The sequence below is a fragment of the Amblyraja radiata genome, unplaced genomic scaffold, assembly GCF_010909765.2.
Source record: "Amblyraja radiata isolate CabotCenter1 unplaced genomic scaffold, sAmbRad1.1.pri scaffold_1109_ctg1, whole genome shotgun sequence".
NCBI lineage: Eukaryota > Metazoa > Chordata > Chondrichthyes > Rajiformes > Rajidae > Amblyraja > Amblyraja radiata.
Genome location: NW_022630291.1, coordinates 1 through 21,463, shown reverse-complemented (window position 1 = coordinate 21,463; position 21,463 = coordinate 1). Strand labels below are relative to the sequence as shown.

Below are 21,463 nucleotides of genomic sequence, written 5' to 3'. Positions count from 1 at the left end.
CGCTCCCCTCCCCCACACACAACTGTATACACTCGCTCCCCCACCACACACACAACTGTATTACACTCCTCCCCCCCCCCCCCACACAACTGTATTAACTCGCTCCCCCCCCCCCACACACAACTGTATTACACTCGCTCCCCCCCCCACACACAACTGTATTACACTCGCTCCCCCCCCCACACACAACTGTATTACACGCCCCCCCCCCCCCCCCACACACAACTGTATTACACTCGCTCCCCCCCCACACACAACTGTATTACACTCGCTCCCCCCCCCACACAACTGTAGTACACTCGCTCCCCCCCCCCCACACACAACTGTATTACACTCGCTCCCCCCCCCACACAACTGTATTACACTCGCTCCCCCCCCCCCCACACACTGTATTACACTCGCTCCCCCCCCCCACACCAACTGTATACACTCGCTCCCCCCCCCCCCCACAACTGTATTACACTCGCTCCCCCCCCCACACACAACTGTATTACACTCGTCTCCCCCCCCCACACACACACAACTGTATTACACTCGCTCCCCGCCCCCCCCACACAACTGTATTACACTCGCTCCCCCCCCCACACAACTGTATTACACTCGCTCCCTCCCCCCCCACACAACTGTATTACACTCGCCCCCCCCCACACACACAACTGTATTACACTCGCCCCCCCCACCCCACACAACTGTATTACACTCGCTCCCCCCCCACACAACTGTATTACACTCGCTCCCCCCCCACACAACTGTATTACACTCGCTCCCCCCCACACACACAACTGTATTACACTCGCTCCCCCCCCACACAACTGTATTACACTCCCCCCCACACAACTGTATTACACTCGCTCCCCCCCCACACACAACTGTATTACACTCGCTCCCCACCCCACACACAACTGTATTACACTCGCTCCCCCCCCCACACACAACTGTATTACACTCGCCCCCCCCCCCCCACACACAACTGTATTACACTCGCTCCCCACCCCCCACACAACTGTATTACACTCGCCCCCCCCCCCCCCCCCACACACAACTGTATTACACTCGCTCCCCCCCCCCACACAACTGTATTACACTCGCTCCCCCCCCCCACACAACTGTATTACCCTCGCCCCCCCCCCCACACAACTGTATTACACTCGCTCCCCCCCCCCACACACAACTGTATTACACTCGCTCCCCCCCCCCCCCACACACACACAACTGTATTACACTCGCTCCCCCCCCCCACACACACACACACACAACTGTATTACACTCGCTCCCCCCCCCACACACACACACACACAACTGTATTACACTCGCTCCCCCCCCCACACACACAACTGTATTACACTCGCTCCCCCCCCACCAGGCTGTTGACCGTCGCTCATTCACCCACCCGCCACACACACACTAACCCACCCCGACTGTCTTCTTCTTCTATGTGGTGTTTTTGGCGGTTGGCAAACAACTTTTTTGGTGCATTACCGCCACCAACTGGCATGGAGTGTGGATCAAACAACACCATTACATATACTAATAACCTATATCCTTCCGAACAAATTGGTTACCCTAAGAAAATGCAACAGGATTTGATAGCACTTATATGAACTTCCTTGCAAAATATCTACCAAATCAAATTGTATTCTTTATTTTCTGAACTGCTCACTCATCCGTTCTCTCTCCTCCTCATACCTCTCACAATGTACAATGACATGCTCTATTGTCTCTTCTTGCCCACAGTATTCACATCTACCTGTATTATGCTTGCCTATTATAAAAAGTGTACTGTTCAGACCAGTGTGTCAAAAATCTAATTCTTGAGATTACTGTCTCCTCTTTTCTGTTTTTTCCTGCACATCTCATTTCTCCCACTTTCCTCTGGACTCTGTAGAACCACTGTCCTTTCCGCTCTTCATCCCATTGCTTTTGCCATCTTTCCTTCAGTCTTTGCTTAATAATGTCTTTGATTTCAGTTTTACCTATGTTAATACTTAAATCAATTTTACTTCTTTTTGCTACCTCTTTTGCTACCTTATCTGCCATTTCGTTTCCTCTAATGCCAATGTGTGCTGGTACCCATAAAAATATGACTGTAAGCCCCATCATTTGAATTCTGAATAGTGTTTGTTGTATTTCAATCAAAATGTCTGGTCTACTGTCTGAATGGCTGTGCTGTAAACTCTTTATTGCTAAACCTGAATCTGAGCAAATAACTGTCCTTAAAGGCCTAGTATCCTCGACCCACTGTACCGCTAACAATATTGCAATCATTTCACCTGTGTATACTGAGACCTCATTATTGATCCTCTTCCCTACTTTGATGTGAAATTCTGGTACAATAAATGCTACTCCTACTTTATCTACTGAATCTTTTGATGCATCTGTATAAATTTGGACAAAACTGTAGTATCTGTCAATGTATTCCTGTATGATGACTGAATTATACCTATGTTGTTTATCCTTGTTTTCCTGTTCTAATGTTGTAAAGTCTACTGTTGCATCTGGAAGTATCCAAGGTGGAATTGAAGGTAATGGAACTGTTGGAACCACATTTAATTGTGCTATGCCGATTTGTACTGCTCTCTGGGTCACTGTCCTTCCAAAACTTTTTGTTTCCCTTCTCTCCTTTTCCCAGCATGGTTTGATAGTAACTTGTGCTGGGTGTTCTTGACTCTGGCCCTGTAGGTTAATCCAGTAATTTAATGAAAGCTGTATCCTTCTCATCTCTAGAGGCATCTCCCCCATTTCAACCTGTAATGCTGCTGTTGGAGTTGTTTTTATTGCAACTGTACATATTCTCAATGCCTGATATTGAATGTTGTCTATTTTTTTAAGAGAAGTACTTGATGCGGACCCATACACCACACAACCATAATCTAACACAGATCTAATTAACCCATTGTATATAGCCTTCAAAGCTTTTCTATCTGCCCCCCAATCACATCCAACTAAACATCTCATTACATTAAGTATCTTCTTACATTTGTCCACTACTTTCTGAATATGAACTATCCATGTAATCCTCTCATCAAACCATAAACCTAAAAATTTATAGTATTTTACTCTCTCCAATTCCTGGTTATATAATTTTAGTTTAACCTCACTACCAATTTCCTTCCTAGTAAAAAACATTATCTTTGTCTTTTCCACAGAAAATTTGAATCCCCATTTATAAGACCACTCTTGTCACCCCGACTGTCGACCATCGCTCCCGGGCGGACACAGACCACACTGTTGACGTCAACGGGAGACTGACTGACGGACTGCCAGTAGTCAAGATGGCCGCCTCTGGCTTCACCCCCCATTGAAAGGAGGAGGAGCAGTGGTGGGAGAAACGTTTCACCAGGTCTACAATCTTTCAGCTAATTCCTATATCACCGTGCTAAACTGTTCCTCCTCCTTTCATCCCTCATCTCATTACTCTATACACCTCAATTGATGCTCTCGTGAAATTTAGCCTTTCCAATCATTTATCAAAGTTCCAAATACAGTTAATAATTTCCAGACTTATTCCAATTAACCACCTAACACTTTGCCAATTGTAACCTTTCTTGGAATTAGAAATGTGAGGTTAATGTTTGAGTTGTGTTTACGTATCGGAACAGCATTTGTTTTATTTGAGCAGAAGTTGTGAGCAGCCAATTCCACCCATGACATGTGTGACAGGATCTATTGGGGGAGAGAGTTCACCACTTGGAATCATCGATATTTTAAACTAGAAGGTGGTGTGCAACCTAAATGGGAACTTGAGGTTGTGTTATCCGGTTTGAGTTTAGACCTGCAGCAGCTGTGGGTTTGAGTTTAGACCTGCAGCATCTGTGGGTTTGATATTAGACCTGCAACATCTGTGGGTTTGAGTTTAGACCTGCAGCATCTGTGGGTTTGAGTTTAGACCTGCAGCATCTGTGGGTTGGAGTTTAGACCTGCAGCATCTGTGGGTTTGATATTAGACCTGCAGCATCTGTGGGTTTGAGTTTAGACCTGCAGCATCTGTGGGTTTGTGTTTAGACCTGCAGCATCTGTGGGTTTGATATTAGACCTGCAACATGTGTGGGTTTGAGTTTAGACCTGCAGCATCTGAGGGTTTGAGTTTGGACCAGCAGCATCTGTAGGTTGGAGTTTAGACCTGCAGCATCTGTGGGTTTGAGTTTAGACCTGCAGCATCTGTGGGTTTGAGTTTAGACCTGCAGCATCTGTGCGTTTGAGTTTAGACCTGCAGTATCTGTGGGTCTTTATTTCACATTTGCAGCATCTGTGGGTTTGAGTTTAGACCAGCAGCGTCTGTGGGTTTGAGTTTAGACCTGCAGCATCTGTGGGTTTGATATTAGACCTGCAACATCTGTGGGTTTGAGTTTAGACCTGCAGCATCTGAGGGTTTGAGTTTAGACCTGCAGCATCTGTGGGTTTGAGTTTAGACCTGCAGCATCTGAGGGTTTGAGTTTAGACCTGCAGCATCTGTGGATTTGAGTTTAGACCTGCAGCATCTGTGGGTTTGATATTAGACCTGCAGCATCTGTGGGTTTGAGTTTAGACCTGCAGCATCTGAGGGTTTGAGTTTAGACCTGCAGCATCTGTGGTGTTGATATTAGACCTGCAGCATCTGTGGGTTTGAGTTTAGACCTGCAGCATCTGTGGGTTTGAGTTTAGACCTGCAACATCTGTGGGTTTGAGTTTAGACCTGCAGCATCTGTGGGTTTGAGTTTAGACCTGCAGCATCTGCGGGTTTGATATTAGACCTATTAGCTTTGGAACAGCAGGAAGTCTAGGAATGGGGTTTAATACAGGACTCTTGAAAGGCGCCCTTAAATAAAATGTATTATTATTATTATTATTATCTAGCCTGTCCAACCACAACTCACTTACACCTCACGCTGCCTCGGCAAGGCCACCAACATAATCACGAACTAGTATCACCCGGGTCACTCCCTCTTCTCCCCTCTCATCAGTCAAGAGGTACAGAAGTGTGAAAACGCACACATCCAGATTCAGCGACAGTTTCTTTCCGGCTGTTATCAGACAACTGAACCATCATATCAACAACTGGAGAGCGGCCCTGACCTGCCACTTACCTCATTCGAGACACGCTGACCATATTCAATCGGACGTTACTGGACTTTATCTTGCACTAAATGTTATCCCCTTGATCATGGTCGGTTCGATTGTAATCATGATTGGCCTTGCCCCTGACTGGTTAGCACGAAGCTAAAGCCATTCACTGTACCTCGGTTCAGGTGACAATAAACTAAACTGAATAAACTAAATATAAAGTGTGTATTGTCCAAAGATGCCCCTGAATGGAATTGGTGCTTTTATATAGAATGTAAAGAATACCTGATGATAGAAGTGAGAGTGCAGGAGTGAGATCGACCGACTGACCAAATGGTGCCAGCACAATAATCTGGCTCTCAACATCAGTAAGACCAAGGAACTGATTGTGGACTTTGGTAGGGGAAGGATGCGGACCCACAATCCTGTTTGTTGTATCATGGTGGAAAGGATCAATAACTTCAATTTCCTGGACGTGCATATATCAGAAGATCATTCCTGGACCCAGCACACCGATGCAGTTGGAAAGAAGGCACATCAGAGACTCTACTTCCTGAGAAGTTTACGGAGATTCGGCATGTCGAAGAGGATTCTCCTAAACGTCTACAGGTGCACAGTAGAAAGCATGCTGACCGGTTGCATCATGGCCTGGTTCGGCAACTTGAACGTCCAGGAGCGGAAAAGACTACAAAAAGTTCAGACCACTGCCCAGTCCATCACCGGCTCTGACCTCCCCACCATCGACGGGATCTATCGCAGCCGCTGCCTCAAAAAGGATATCAACATCATCAAAGAACCACACCATCCTGGCCACACACTCATCTCACCATTGCCATCAGGAAGAAGGGTTAGGAGCCTGAAAACTGTAACGTCCAGGTTCAGGAACAGCTTCTTCCCCACAGCCATCAGACTATTAAACACGACGACAAATAAGCTCTGAGCTCTTAACTGCAAAAGACTATATTATTATTTGATATTTGCACAATATTTGTTATTTATTGAACTTTTTCTTTTTTTCCCCGTTATGTACAATGTTTACATATTGACATATTCTGTTGTGCTGCAGCAAGTAAGAATTTCATTGTCCCGTCCGGGACAGATGACAATATAACACACTTGACTCTTGACTTGATATCATGAGTGTGCTCATCTATAGTTTAGTTTAGAGACACAGTGTAGAAACAGACACTTCGGACCAGGCCGAACAGCGATCACCCGACCACTAGTTCTATCCTGCACACTCGGGATAATTTACAGGAAGACAAATAACCTACAAACCTTAACGTCTTTAGCATGTGGAAGGAAACCGGAGCACCGGATCGCAGGGAGAACGTACAAACTCGGTACAGACAGCGTTCGTGGTGAGGATTGAATCCGGCTCTCTGGCGCTAAAAGCAGCAACTCTACCGCTGAGAATTGATCGCAATGTGAATGAATAGACCGTCCGACCCAAACGAATCTAAAGAAAGCCGCGCACTGTTTTGTATTTGTGCTGTACATTTCAATAAACAAACTTTAAACTTTAAATATTGTTTTTAAATTCCATGCGTCATGGGCCATGCGAGGAGACTCGAAGGAGAATGGGGTCGAGAGGGCAAGATAGATCAGCCATGATTGAACGGCGGAGTAGACTTGATGTGCCGAATGGCCAAATTATGCTCCAAGAATTGAAGATTATATATATGCATATATTTATGTATATAATTATATATATAATTGCCTTTATGGTTTATGTACATCGTCTGACATGTAAGATAAAGAAATTAATAGTGATGCTTTAATCAAAGTTGCTTCTGATCCATGAGAATGAACCTTATTTATATCTAACATGCCTCTCACACACAGGCACACATAAACACACATTCATATAAATATATATATAAGTAAAATTTAATTTTGTGTACAGTGTGTGTTAAAGCAATAGAAGGGAATCTGCACAAGGGAAACTACGCAAAGGGGCTGGGGAGGAAAGATGGGAGGGGAATAGGGGAATAGGGGAACAGGGGGAAAACATTTACAACAAAATTAACTAAAATATGTGAGGTGATAGATGCGCTGTATCAAACACTGTTCCCTGCAACACTGATTACACCAAGGATGATAGAGCGGATTACACAGCGGGAGGATTACATACCGGGTCGCGTTTTGCATAAACAAATGGCGGCCGTGACGTTCCGTTACGTACTACACGTCAGTCCATTGGATTTCGGAGGAGTGGGTTTTCTTGCTCCTCCAGTATCTTTACCGTGAACCAGGAAGCTGCCGAAATGGCTTCCAAGGCACAGAGTGAGAATTGGCCGGATGAGACAATTTGCTCCATCTGCCTTGAATTCTTCACCAATCCGGTTTCACTGGAGTGCGGGCACAATTTCTGCCGCCACTGCATCACTCGGTGCTGCGAAACGAATAGTGTGAATTGCTGCCCGGAGTGCAGGCGCGAATTTCCGGCTATCCCTTCCGCGATCAACTGGGCCCTGGCGAGTCTGGCCGAGAAAGCACAAAAGTTAAAGCAGAGCCAGAAGGAGAAGAAAAGTAAACTCCTCTGCGAGGAACACGAGGAAGAGCTGAAGCTGTTTTGTGACACAGACAAGAAACTGATCTGCGTGATTTGCCGGGACGCGCGGGAACACAAGCCTCACAATTGTATACCGATTAAGGAAGCTGTCGAAATCTACAAGGTAAAGGCTTCAGGACTCCAGGGCTCTGAGCGACAGGGAGAGGATGAGCAGGCTGGGACTCTATTCCCTGGAGCACAGGATGGTCTTCTGGAGGTGTACAAAACCATTAGAGGAATAGATCGGATAGACGCACAGAGTCTCTTGCGTCGAGAACAGGACAGAGGATTGACGTGAAGGGGGACTAATTTTATAGGAATCTGAGGCGTAGCTTTTTCACACAAAGGGCGGTTGGTGCATGGAACGAGCTGCTAGAGGAAGCAGTTGAGGCAGGGATTATCGCAACGTTTAAGAAGCAATTGGACAGATACATGGATAGATACATAGATACATATATACATAGACAACAGGTGCAGGAGTAGGCCATTTGGCCCTTCGAGCAAGCACCACCGTTCAATGTGATCATGGCAGATCATCCCCAATCAGTACCACGTTCCTGCCTTCTCTCCACATCCCTTGATTCCGCTAGCCCTAAGAGCCCTATCTAACTCTCTTTTGAATGTTCTAACTCTTTTGAATGGGGGATAGGACAGACGTAGATGGGTATGGGCCAGACGCACGTAGGTGGGGCTAGTGCAGATGGAACATGTTGGTTGTTGTGGGCAAGTTGGGCCAAAGGGCCGGTTTCCACACTGTATGACTCTATGGCTCATGAGAACTTTTCCCACCCAATCCCAGGATCAGATGAAATCCACCTTCATCTCTCTCTCCAAGAAGATATCAGAATTCCAGGAAATGGAACTGCAGCAGAAACAGACGATTAGTAAGATTAAGGTAAAACAAACCATTTTTGGTTGATTTCCTGGGCTCGCGGTTATCTTTGCTTCTTTCGTCACACTGACTGAATGAACGAATGAATGAATGATTGAATGAATGATGAATGAATGAATAAGTTTATTGGCCAAGTTTTCACATACAAGGAATTTGCCTTGGTGCTCCGCCCGCAAGTGACAACATGGCATACAATGACAGTTAGGAATAACACAGGAAACATTAAACATTAATAATAAAACATTATCGATTAAACATATGAATTAAATTAAATACCAGAGCAAAAGGAGGCTACAGATGTTTGGTTATTGAGTAGAGCTACTACTCGTGGAAAAAAAGCTGTTTTTATGTCTGGCTGCGGCCGCTTTGACAGTCCGGAGTCGCCTTCCAGAGGGAAGTGGTTCAAAGAGTTTGTGGCCAGGGTGAGAGGGGTCAGAGATGATCTTACCCGCTCGCTTCCTGGCCCTTGCAGTGTACAGTTCGTCATTGGGGGGAAGGTTGCAGCCAATAACCTTCTCAGCTGAATATTAATATTTAAATAGAGGAGTCTGAAAACTGTAACATCCACGTTCAGGAATAACTTATTCCCCTCAACCATCAGGCTATTAAACGCTACAACTTTCAAATAATACAGCTCCGAACTACACAGACTATGGACATTATTTTTTGTCACTGCACTATTATTTGTGTGTATATATATATATATATTTCACTTTTTGTTGTTTATTATAGCGTTTACAGAGCATTATGTTTACATATCTGTTGTGTTGCTGCAAGTAGGCATTACGTCGTTCTGTATCAGGATAGATGACAATACAACTCACGTGTCTGTTACTTCTTCATTTAAAAGAAACAATCACGCTACCTACAGAATCGCGTGGCTTCAGAATTCGCTGAAGTGCACAAGGTTCTCACCGATAAAGAACACAGCTTAATCAAAGGCCTCAAGGAAGAAGAGGTGAAATTCGTGAGCATAATGGAAATAAATCTTAAATACATTCAAGATAAGTTAATATCCATCCAAGGGAAGCTGGCAAACGTGGGAAAACAGATGAAACAGAAAGATGGAACTATCTTCCTGAAGGTGAGTGTCCAAATGGGGGTGGGGTGTCGAATGGGCTAGTGGAGGATGGAGTTAAAGGGAACGGGTTTCTTAAATGTGTGAGCGTAGAGACAGAGGGGTGTAAAACGAGGGTAGAAGCAATAGGTAGCAAGGTGAAAAGTAAATGTGGCAGGCAGACAAAACCAGGGCAAAAATTAGAAAGGGCCACATTTCAACATAATTGTATAAGGGGTAAGAGTGTTGTAAAAACAAGCCTGAAGGCTTTGTGTCTCAATGCAAGGAGCATTCGTAATAAGGTGGATGAGTTGAATGTGCAGATAGCTATTAATGACTATGATATAGTTGGGATCACGGAGACATGGCTCCAGGGTGACCAAGGCTGGGAGCTGAACATCCAGGGATATTCAATATTCAGGAGGGATAGAGAGAAAGGAAAAGGAGGTGGGGTAGCGTTGCTGATTAGAGAGGAGATTAACGCAATGGAAAGGAAGGACATTAGTTTGGAGGATGTGGAATCGGTATGGGTAGAGCTGCGAAACACTAAGGGGCAGAAAACGCTGGTGGGTGTTGTGTACAGGCCACCTAACAGTAGTAGTGAAGTTGGAGATGGTATCAAACAGGAAATTAGAAATGCGAGCGACAAAGGCAAAACCGTTATAATGGGTGACTTCAATCTACATATAGATTGGGTGAATCAAATTGGCAGGGGTGCTGAGGAAGAGGATTTCTTGGAATGTATGCGGGATAGTTATCTAAATCAACATGTAGAGGAACCAACGAGAGAGCAGGCTATTTTAGACTGGGTATTGAGTAATGAGGAAGGGTTAGTTAGCAGTCTTGTTGTACGTGCCCCCTTGGGCAAGAGGGACCATAATATGGTTGAGTTCTTCATTAGGATGGAGAGTGACATTGTTAATTCAGAAACAATGGTTCTGAACTTAAAGAAAGGTAACTTTGAGGGTATGAGACGTGACTTGGCCAAGATTGACTGGCAATTAATTCTAAAAGGGTTGACGGTGGATATGCAATGGAAGACATTTAAAGACTGCATGGATGAACTACAAAAATTGTTCATCCCAGTTTGGCAAACGAATAAATCAGGGAAGATAGTGCATCCGTGGATAACAAGGGAAATCAGGGATAGTATCAAAGCGAAGGATGATGCGTACAAATTAGCCAGAAAAAGCAGCATACCGGAGGACTGGGAGAAATTCAGAGACCAGCAGAGGAGGACAAAGGGCTTAATTAGGAAAGGAAAAATAGATTATGAAAGAAAATTGGCAGGGAACATAAAAACTGACTGCAAACCTTTTAATAGATATGTGAAAAGAAAGAGATTAGTTAAAACAAATGTAGGTCCCTTGCAGTCAGAAACAGGTGAGTTGATCAAGGGGAACAAGGATATGGCGGACCAATTGAATAACTACTTTGGTTCCGTCTTCACTAAGGAAGACATAAATAATCTGCCGGAAATAGCAGGGGACCGCGGGTCAAATGAGTTGGAGGAATTGAGTGAAATCCACGTTAGCCGGGAAGTGGTGTTGGGTAAATTGAATGGATTAAAGGCCGATAAATCCCCAGGGCCAGATAGGCTGCATCCCAGAGTACTTAAGGAAGTAGCTCCAGAAATAGTGGATGCATTAGTAATAATCTTTCAAAACTCTTTAGATTCTGGAGTAGTTCCTGAGGATTGGCGGGTAGCAAACGTAACCCCACTTTTTAAGAAGAGAGGGAGAGAGAAAACGGGGAAATACAGACCAGTTAGTCTAACATCGGTAGTGGGGAAACTGCTAGAGTCAGTTATTAAAGATGGGATAGCAGCACATTTGGAAAGTGGTGAAATCATTGGACAAAGTCAGCATGGATTTACAAAAGGTAAATCATGTCTGACGAATCTTATAGAATTTTTCGAGGCTGTAACTAGTAGCGTGGATAGGGGAGAACCAGTGGACGTGGTGTATCTGGACTTCCAGAAGGCTTTCGACAAGGTCCCACATAAGAGATTAGTATACAAACTTAAAGCACACGGCATTGGGGGTTCAGTATTGATGTGGATAGATAACTGGCTGGCAAACAGGAAGCAAAGAGTAGGAGTAAACGGGTCCTTTTCACAATGGCAGGCAGTGACTAGTGGGGTACCGCAAGGCTCAGTGCTGGGACCCCAGCTATTTACAATATATATTAATGATCTGGATGAGGGAATTGAAGGCAATATCTCCAAGTTTGCGGATGACACTAAGCTGGGGGGCAGTGTTAGCTGTGAGGAGGATGCTAGGAGACTGCAAGGTGACTTGGATAGGCTGGGTGAGTGGGCAAATGTTTGGCAGATGCAGTATAATGTGGATAAATGTGAGGTTATCCATTTTGGTGGCAAAAACAGGAAAGCAGACTATTATCTAAATGGTGGCCGACTAGGTAAAGGGGAGATGCAGCGAGACCTGGGTGTCATGGTACACCAGTCATTGAAAGTGGGCATGCAGGTGCAGCAGGCAGTGAAGAAAGCGAATGGTATGTTAGCTTTCATAGCAAAGGGATTTGAGTATAGGAGCAGGGAGGTTCTACTGCAGTTGTACAGGGTCTTGGTGAGACCACACCTGGAGTATTGCGTACAGTTTTGGTCTCCAAATCTGAGGAAGGACATTATTGCCATAGAGGGAGTGCAGAGAAGGTTCACCAGACTGATTCCTGGGATGTCAGGACTGTCTTATGAAGAAAGACTGGATAGACTTGGTTTATACTCTCTAGAATTTAGGAGATTGAGAGGGGATCTTATAGAAACTTACAAAATTCTTAAGGGGTTGGACAGGCTAGATGCAGGAAGATTGCTCCCGATGTTGGGGAAGTCCAGGACAAGGGGTCACAGCTTAAGGATAAGGGGGAAATCCTTTAAAACCGAGATGAGAAGAACTTTTTTCACACAGAGAGTGGTGAATCTCTGGAACTCTCTGCCACAGAGGGTAGTCGAGGCCAGTTCATTGGCTATATTTAAGAGGGAGTTAGATGTGGCCCTTGTGGCTAAGGGGATCAGAGGGTATGGAGAGAAGGCAGGTACAGGATACTGAGTTGGATGATCATATTGAATGGCGGTGCAGGCTCGAAGGGCCGAATGGCCTACTCCTGCACCTAATTTCTATGTTCTATGTTTCTATGTTTCTAAATGCACTCCTCTATCAGATAGCTCCTCTATCAACTCGTTGGTACAACAGGCAGTGAAGAAAGCGAATGGCATGTTGGCCTTCATAACAAGAGTAGTTAAGTATAGGAGCAAAGAAGTCCTTCTGCAGTTGCACAGGGCCCTAGTGAGATCACACCTGGAGTATTGTGTGCAGTTTTGGTCTCCAAATTTGATGAAGGACATTCTTGCCATTGAGGGAGTGCAGTTTAGGTTCACGAGGTTAATTCCCGGGATGGCGGGAATGTCATATGCTGAGAGAATGGAGCGGCTCGGCTTGTACACTCTGGAATTTAGAAGAGATGAAAGGGGATATGAACCCTACGTAGGCAGGTGGGACTAGCGAAGCATGGAACATGTTGGCTGGTGTGGGCATGTTGGGCCGGGGGACCTGTTTCCAAGATGTGGGTCATATTGCAGTCCAGGTTTGAGTGCCGTCTCTTATGGTGAGCAAAACAAGCGCTGTCTCTCAAATCGAAATTACCTTTTTTTCAATTAAAGAGACTCATAACAAAATAAGGTTTATTGTTCAAATTCAATCAGCTCTGATTTTTTTGTCGTAATCTAGGTTAGACTTCCGCTTCCTGTTGGTAGCCCATGCTTTCCCTCTCCCTCCATTCCCGACCCTTCCCAGTTCACCGACCAGTTTGACTGCCCTTCTGATTACATAGTTTCCCTGTCTGCTTTGTTCTCACCTTCTCCCAACTAACGATGGTCTATGCAACATTTTCCTTGATAGAGTCATCGATGGATACAGTGTGGAAACAGGCCCTTCGGCCCACCTCGCCCACACCGGCCAACAATATCCCAGCTACCCTTGTCCCATTTGCCTACGCTTGGTCCACAACCCATCAAACCTGCCCTATCCATTTACCTGTCCAACAGTTTCTGAAAAGATGGAATAGTCCCAGCCTCAACTACCTCACCTGGCAGCTCGTTCCATACACCCACCGCCCGGTGTGAAAATGTTACTTCTCGGATTCCTATTAAATCTTTTCCCCTTTACCTTGAACCTGTGTCCACTGGGCCTCGTTTCCCCAACCCTGGGTAAAATACTCTGTGCATCTACCCGATCTATTCCTCTCATGATCTTGTACACCTCCATAAATATCTCCCCGCATCATCCTACGCTCCGTGGAATATACCTCACACCCTCTAGTCCTGGCGACATTCTCGTAAATCTTTTTTCTCAACCATTTCATGCCGTAACTCTGTATTTCCCTCTCCCCTGATGCCCAGGCTGAAGTAGGGTCTTCTCATCCCTCCAGGGATGCTGCCTGTCCCGCTGAGTTACATCAGCATTTTCTGTTTATCTTGAGTAACACTTGCTGCGCATAGGACGTCCCCTTTTACGTCACCAAGCACAGGCTCCGCCTCCTAAACAGAATATAGAACAGTACACTAGATAGACACAAAAAGCTGGAGTAACTCAGTGGGACAGGCAGCATCTCTGGGGAGAAGGAGTGGGTGACCTTTCGGGTCGAGACCCTTCTTCAGACCCGAAACGTCACCCATTCCTTCTCTCCAGAGATGCTGCCTGTCCCACTGAGTTACTCCAGCTTGTTTTTGTCTATATTCTGTTCAAACCAGCTTCTCCAGTTCCTTCCAACATAATGCATCTTTCTGTTTTATTCATTTCAGGAGGAAACCTCTCGGAAAAGCAGGTAGGACAATTTCTTCTCTGAAACTTTGTTCCAATTGGACACGTGTTTATGATGTTCAATTTATAACACTTTACTTTTTTGCAGCCTCAACGAAACAGGTCAGAAAGTGTCGGTGACTGGAGGCAGCCTCTCCATGGGACATTTCAACTGCACTTTACCGTTTGCAGTGTGGAGAGAATATATTGACACTGTTAAATCTGGTCAGCATTTCGTCACAATTTGATTTCTAAAAGTCAAGGTGGTATTTTACTAACTTAGAGCGGCACAGGAGTGTACCGGATTGATTTACTGTGTTCAGTTCTGGGCACCATGTTATGGGAAAGATGTTGTCAAGCTGGAAAGGGTACAGAGAAGATTTAGACAATAGCCATTAGACGATAGGTGCAGGCATAGGCCAGTCGGTCTTTCAAACCAGCACAGCCATTCAATGTGATCGTGGCTGATCATCTACAATCTGAGGAGAATGGGATTGAAAGGGAAAGATAGATCAGCCATGAACGAATGGCAGAGTAGACTTGATGGGCAGAATGTCTTATTTCTGCTCCTAGAACGTATGCGAACTGTTATGGAGCAACTTGGGGAGATCTTTAAGAAGGATCGCCAGCCATTCTTGTGGATTTCTCTGCCGCAGAAGGCAGTGGAGGCTAAATCTCTGGATGTTTCCAAGAGAGTTAGATAGAGCTCTTAAAGATAGCGGAGTCAGAGGATATGGTGAGGAGGCATAACAGGGTACTGAATATGGATGATCAGCCATGATCGCGTTAAATTGTATTGCTGGCTCGAAGGGCCGAATGGCCTACTCCTGCACCTATTGTCTGTTGTCATTTGCAGATCTTCTCGTTAACAGCAGAAGGAGGTACCTGGGACCAATGGTCAAGAATTCCAGTTTCCGTCTCTCAACGTAGCGACGCGCCAGGATCTCTCTATTAGAGTGATCATATTAACCTACAAATCCTCACATACCACAGACCCTCTAATTATCTGCTTCTCCCCCCAGACTCTGTGACCCTGCATGAGGATAGCGCGCATCCGGAGCTCGAGGTGTCCGGCAGCCTGATGAATGTGAGATTGACCGGGGTCAGGAGAGGCCTCCGCAACAACAGGAAGAGGTTTATGGAATGTCTCTGTGCGCTGGGATCGGAGGGATTCACGTCGGGGAGACATTACTGGGAGGTGGAGGTGGCGGGGAGTCGGCGCTGGAGTCTGGGAGTCGTCGCAGAGTCTGTGGAGAGGAAGAGACGGGTCGACCTGAAACCTGAGGAAGGATTCTGGACCATCGAGAGATATCACGAGGAGGTTTCCACAAGCAATTCTTCCCAGACCCCTCTCTCAGCCGGTCCCGTTCCCGGGAGGGTGGGAGTTTACCTCAGTTACGATTCGGGGACAGTCTCATTTTATAATGCGGACACCAAGTCCCACCTCCACACCTTCACCGGGAATAAATTCGTGGGGAAAATGTATCCCTTCTTTGGTGCTTGGGATGAAAATCAATGGCTGAAGATATGCTTCATTCCCTGCTCGAATCAGTAAAAGGGCCGGGTCCCGGGACCGACGTCATGAGTGGGGCTGAGTGGCTGTGGGGCAGAAACCGTGTGAAAAACAGGTTGGCGCTGAACCGGTTTCATTTAATCCCCAAATTTCGCGTCGGAATAGACTAGTATAAATATCAATGTGGGTTTGAGTCTTTGCGCATTTGTTCAATGGATCATAATTAGTGAAGGAATGGCGTGTGTGAGATTAGTCACAAATTCCTGGAGAAACTCAGCGGGGACAGGCAGCATTTCTGGAGAGAAGGAATGTGTGACGTTTCGGGTCGAGACCCTTATCCAGACTAGTGTCAGGGGAGAAGGAAACGGGAGGGACAGCCGCCTGCCTGTCAGCAGATATTTTCCCTCCAAAATATACTTTATTCAGAATGGAAATAGAGTCAAGAGAGTTTTATTGTCATATGTCCCAGGCAGAACAATGACATTCTTACTTGCAGCAGCACAACAGAATAAGTAAACACAGTACACTCTAAACAACATAATAAATGGGGAACAAGTTCAGTGTAGGCACACACACAGGTACACAGAAAAACAAATAAGCAATAATAGTGCAATAATAACCAGAAAAAATCTCTTTGTACCCATTTGAGGTTGTAGTGTTTAATAGCATAATGGCTGTTAAACAGCCATTTGGCTATAAAAGAAGATGTTCCTGAACCTGGACGTTACCGTTTTCAGGCTTCTGTACCTTCTTCCCGATGGCAGGGGTGAAACGAGAGGGTGACCAGGGTGGTGTGGATCTTTGATGATGCTGGCTGCCTTTTTGAGGGAGCGAACACGGAAAATCCCTTCGATGGTGGGGAGGTCAGAACCCGCGATGGACTGGGCAGTGTTCACAACATTGAGCAGACTTCTTCGCTCCTGGGCATTTCAAGTTGCCGAACCAGGCCACGATGCAACCAGTCAACATGATCTCTAATGCACACAAGTAGGAGTTGAAGAGAACAATTCACAGAATTCTCAACGTAGTCGGAATGGAATACGAGTCTGTAAGGGAGCAACTCCACCTCAAAACTCATTGATCGTCCAGCATATATATTGTTCGCATGTATTAATTATATTTTTTATTTTGAAATCAGGGGAGAGCGCGAACGCAGTCCCCCACTACCACAACATTTTGCAGTCGAGTATCCCGCATTTGTGGGCATCGCAGGCGTCAGCACACCCGAAGTGCAATGGGATAGCCTCGTCCTGGGAGAACTTAAAAAAAAAAAATCAAAATAGACTTTATTCAGTTGATAAATATATACAATACATGAACCGTGCGAAAGACTCATCCGACATTTTCGGAGACTATACAAATTGCTCAATACAATTTTTTCAATTTTTCCCCAAATTCCACCAAAACGGCCCCCCACCCGTGCCACTCATGTGGCCCCTGTCCAAGAAATACATATACACAACGTGTGAACCGTGCGATAAATTCATCCGACATTTTCGGAGGCTATACACATTTTTCAATACAGTTTATACATGTTTTACATTCCACGAAAATGTCCCCCACCCGTGACACTCATGTAACGGATTATGATAGAAACACGAATAACGAGAGCAGCTGACTATCACGGTAGCGCAGCGGTAGATTTGCTGCCTTACAGTAAATGCTGTACCGGAGACCCGGGTTCGATCCCGACTACGGAGTTTGTACGTTCTCCCCGTGACCTGCGTGGGTTTTCTCCGAGATCCTCGGTCTCCTCCCACACTCCAAAGACGTACACGTTTGATGTAAAAAATTGTCCCTCGTGTGTTGTGTGTAGGATAGTGTTAATGTGCGGTGGGCCGAATGGCCTGTTTCCGCTCTGTATTTCTAATACGGGGGGGGGGGGGGGGGGGGGGAGAGAACATTGCGTTTTTACAGCAATTTTCCAGCAGAAAACCAGATCTGGAATGTACACCTCACACACAGGGTGGAAAGGGTTTCACCTTCCAGTGAAAGCGGTTCTGATTTCCACATCCTTTGTTTGACAAAGCTCGCTGGCTTCACCCCTGTAATCAGTGATATTTAGTACTAGGTAACACGCTGTAACTATGTACTTAAGTACTCTGGTCCTGTACTTCAGGACCAGAGTACTTAAGTACATAGTTACAGCGTGGAAGGCTCCAACATATGATCAGGTCTCCCTTGTTCTGGACTGGGCCCACAAGTGGAATTAGACTGGGGTTAGAGAGACAGAGGGAATTCCGGAGCTACCAGAAGATGGTTGGTCTTAAAACTGAAGGGATAAAAAAATCGTCTTGAGACTTGGCCCTATCATGGATCAAAGAACTGAATTCACGTCCAGAGGCGAGAGAGGCCGGGATGCATCACCTGATAGTCCTGGTCGATAAGAATGCACGTTTCAACAAACCAATCAGTTCTAAGAGTTACTCCAGCATTTTGTGTCTACCGTCAGTCAGTTTCAGGGTTGCTTTAGTTCCTTTAGTGCTCGATCAATATCGTGTGTTGCGCTGCTGGTCAGTGAAGTTCGTGAACATAGAAATGTGTTACATCTTCACACGGCTCCCCACGGCTTCAAGACTCAACGATAAATTCAATATTTTAACGAACCTCCTGCCTCGCGTTCTCTGCATTCAGCTTACCCCTCCTTTAGTAATTTACAAATCATCCGCCCCTCTTTTTCTGCACCACCACATGGTTACTTTTATCGGGGGTTTTTTCATTTGCCAGACGGCTCTTTATATTTTCACAAAAGTAATTTCTGTTCCGTTGTCGGACCCGGTTAACGCGTTAAAATGAACGGAACGACAGACAGACAGCTCTGATTTCAGTTGCTGTTTATTTCACTCTTCCCACATTTACATTCCCCCTGGTTTTATTTCCGCGCTCACTGGGGTTTGTTTCACGACGCGGAATTTGGGGATTAAATGGGAGCCGTTCGTTCAGCGCCGACCTGTTGTCCAACGGGTTTCTGCCCCACAGCCCCTGAACCCCGCTCCTGACGCCGGTCCCGGGACTCGACCCTTTTACACACCCGGAGCGGAACCGGAGCAGATTCTCAGCCAGTTTCCATCCCAAGGCCTGAAGTAAGGATAACGTTTCTCCTTGAAGTTTATTCCCAGTGAAGGTGTGGAGATGGGACTTGGTGCCCGCGTCGTAAAATGAAACAGTCCCGGACTCGTAACTGAGATAAACTCCCACCCTCCCGGGGATGGGACAGGCGGGGAGAGGGGATGGAGGGGAGGTGAGTGCATCAAACCCGTCACCCCGCCGCCCGATGCTCCAGACTCCAGTCTCCGGGGTCAGTGTGACCCCTCTCTTCCTCGTGAACCTACGCTGCACTCCCTCAATAGCAAGAATTCCACTAACACCCCCCAAGAAAGTGCGGGTTTGTAGGTGAATTGGCCTCTGTAAATTACCGCTACTATGCAGTTAGTGCGTGAGAATGTAGAATAACATAAAGGTCACATGTTGCCTTAATGTGGACTGATGGTTATGGGATGGGACCGGGACACGTGCAATTATGATTAGATGCTGGGATCAAATACAGGGCTGGGATACTGTCCGTGAAGATGAAGAAAGTGGAATGAAGGGGCCAGTGGCGTGTGGTTAGGGGAACATAAACCGTTTCCTTTGCCTGCAACCAACCTGTTACCTGTTTGATGTCTGTGTGTAATTACATGTTGGAGTGGGATGTTGCTGTGTAGCGGTTACCTACTGAGGTTCCATCATTCATACCTGTCACCAAACTTCAGCAAGATGTCCGTGTGTTACAACCGGCACCAATGTTCCTCTCCATCTATTTCACTCCACCTTCGCTCCCTGTATCATCTCATCCACCCTCATCATATGGAATGATTCTGTGGCCCGGTAATCGATCAACAGCGGTGATATATCAACACGTTAAAACATTCTGATGATTATTAGTGGAGAGGAACTGGGGATGAATCAAGATCATTGGCCTTAAAACAGAGGAGATAATAATCTGGATACATAACCCCAACATATAGTAAAGAGCAGAACCTCACACCTTAAGGCGATGAGTTGCATCAATTGTCACCCTGACACGTGGAACTGCTGGTTTACTAAGCAAACACACAAGTAGGAGTTGAGCAAGCGAGGCACGGTTCTGGGGAACACGGATAGGCGACGTTTCGGGTCCTAACCCTTCGTCTCTTGTCCATTCACCCGCCCGTTAAGCCGCGCCGGGCGATGTTAGGTCCCGCTCCAAGTCATTTAACCGCGCGATTCAGGCGGGCGATGTTTGCCGTTGCGGGAGCTCCGTAAAGTGGTCTCCCACCAGGGACCTGCGAGCTCCCGATGTCACCGTCCACAGGGGCTGCGGCCGGAGCCTCCGAAGATAGACGGACTACAGTTGAGCCGCTGCCGTTAGGCGCCGCCACACCACACCATTGAACCATGAACCACGTTTTCAAGTAATAAGCAGCGACATGTGCCTCACATTCTTTGCATTCTGCACCCCCCCCCCCCCCCCCCCCCCCCCCACGGCTCCCAACCCCCTCAATCTCCCCTCCATATTTTTAGTTCGCCTCTCTTAATTGCACGTTTCGTTTACGCCCATTTCCAGGTGGGTCCAGCACCAGACTCAATTATTCAGCGGACTTTAGGACCCGGGGGAGCCCGGAGCTCAGGACCCGCGGGAAGGGAGATTGTTTCAATCTTTATATTTTCACAAAAGTAATTTCTGTTCCGTTGCCGGACGCGGTTAACGCGTTTAAATGAACGGATCGACAGACAGACAGCTCTGATTTCAGTTGTTGTTTATTTCAATCTTCCCACATTTACATTCCCCCTGGTTTTATTTCCGCGCTCACTAGGGTTTGTTTCACGACGCGGAATTTGGGGATTAAATGGGAGCCGTTCGTTCAGCGCCGACCTGTTGTCCACCGGGTTTCAGCCCCACAGCCCCTGAGCCCCGCTCCCGACGCCGGTCCCGGGACCCGACCCTTTTACACACCCGGAGCGGAACCGGAGCAGATTCTCAGACACTGGTTTTCCTTCCAAGTCCAGAAGAAAGGATAAAGTTTCTCCGTGAATTTATTCCCAGTGAAGGTGTGGAGATGGGACTTGGTGTCCGCGTCGTAAAATGAAACTGTCCCAGACTCGTAACTGAGATAAACTCCCACCCTCCCGGGGATGGGACGGGCGGGGAGAGGGAATTGAGGGGAGGTGAATGCTTTAAACGTGTCACCGGACCGCCTGATCCTCCAGACTCCAGTCTCCGGGGTCAGCTGTTCCTTTCCCTTCCTGTCCACAGACTCTGCGGCGACTCCCAGACTCCAGTACCGACTCTCCGCCACCTCCACCTCCCAGTAATGTCTCCCCGATGTGAATCCCTCCGATCCCAGCACACCCAGCCAGTATGTAAACCTCTTCCCGGTGTCAGGGAGACTCCTCTCGGTCCCGGTCCATCTCACCCTCTTCCGATCCTCAGACACCTCGAGCTGCGCATGCGCTGTTTCCACATCCAGGGTGACGGAGACTGGGGGGAGAAGCAGAGAATCAGAGAGTCCCCGGGGGTCGGGGGGAGACTCGGGCACAGGCGGGCGGACAACTGGAACCTTGCCCGGGG

The 21,463-nt window shown here is 46.6% G+C and overlaps 1 protein-coding gene and 1 non-coding gene across 2 annotated transcripts; one reads left to right on the top strand and one right to left on the bottom strand.

Moving 5' to 3' along the window:
• The first annotated feature begins 7,306 nt into the window (after positions 1-7,306).
• Positions 7,307-16,047, top strand: LOC116969747 (zinc-binding protein A33-like). Its single transcript, XM_033016524.1, has 6 exons — positions 7,307-7,718; positions 8,394-8,489; positions 9,337-9,570; positions 14,363-14,385; positions 14,470-14,585; positions 15,383-16,047. Exons 1-6 carry the CDS (start codon positions 7,308-7,310, stop codon positions 15,913-15,915), a joined length of 1,413 nt encoding a protein of 470 aa, XP_032872415.1. The 5' UTR covers position 7,307; the 3' UTR covers positions 15,916-16,047.
• Positions 16,048-17,008: 961 nt separating this feature from the next.
• Positions 17,009-17,178, bottom strand: LOC116969748. The gene has a single exon (XR_004410915.1). It is a non-coding gene; the product is annotated as a U1 spliceosomal RNA (small nuclear RNA).
• Between the last annotated feature and the right edge of the window lie 4,285 nt (positions 17,179-21,463).

Coding starts and splice junctions, on each gene's coding strand:
- LOC116969747 (XM_033016524.1), top strand. CDS start 7,308: ATGGCTTCCAAGGCACAGAGTGAGAATTGGCCGGATGAGACAATTTGC. Junction 7,719..8,393: donor AAGCTGTCGAAATCTACAAG/GTAAAGGCTTCA, acceptor ACCCAATCCCAG/GATCAGATGAAATCCACCTT. Junction 14,586..15,382: donor TATTGACACTGTTAAATCTG/GTCAGCATTTCG, acceptor TTCTCCCCCCAG/ACTCTGTGACCCTGCATGAG.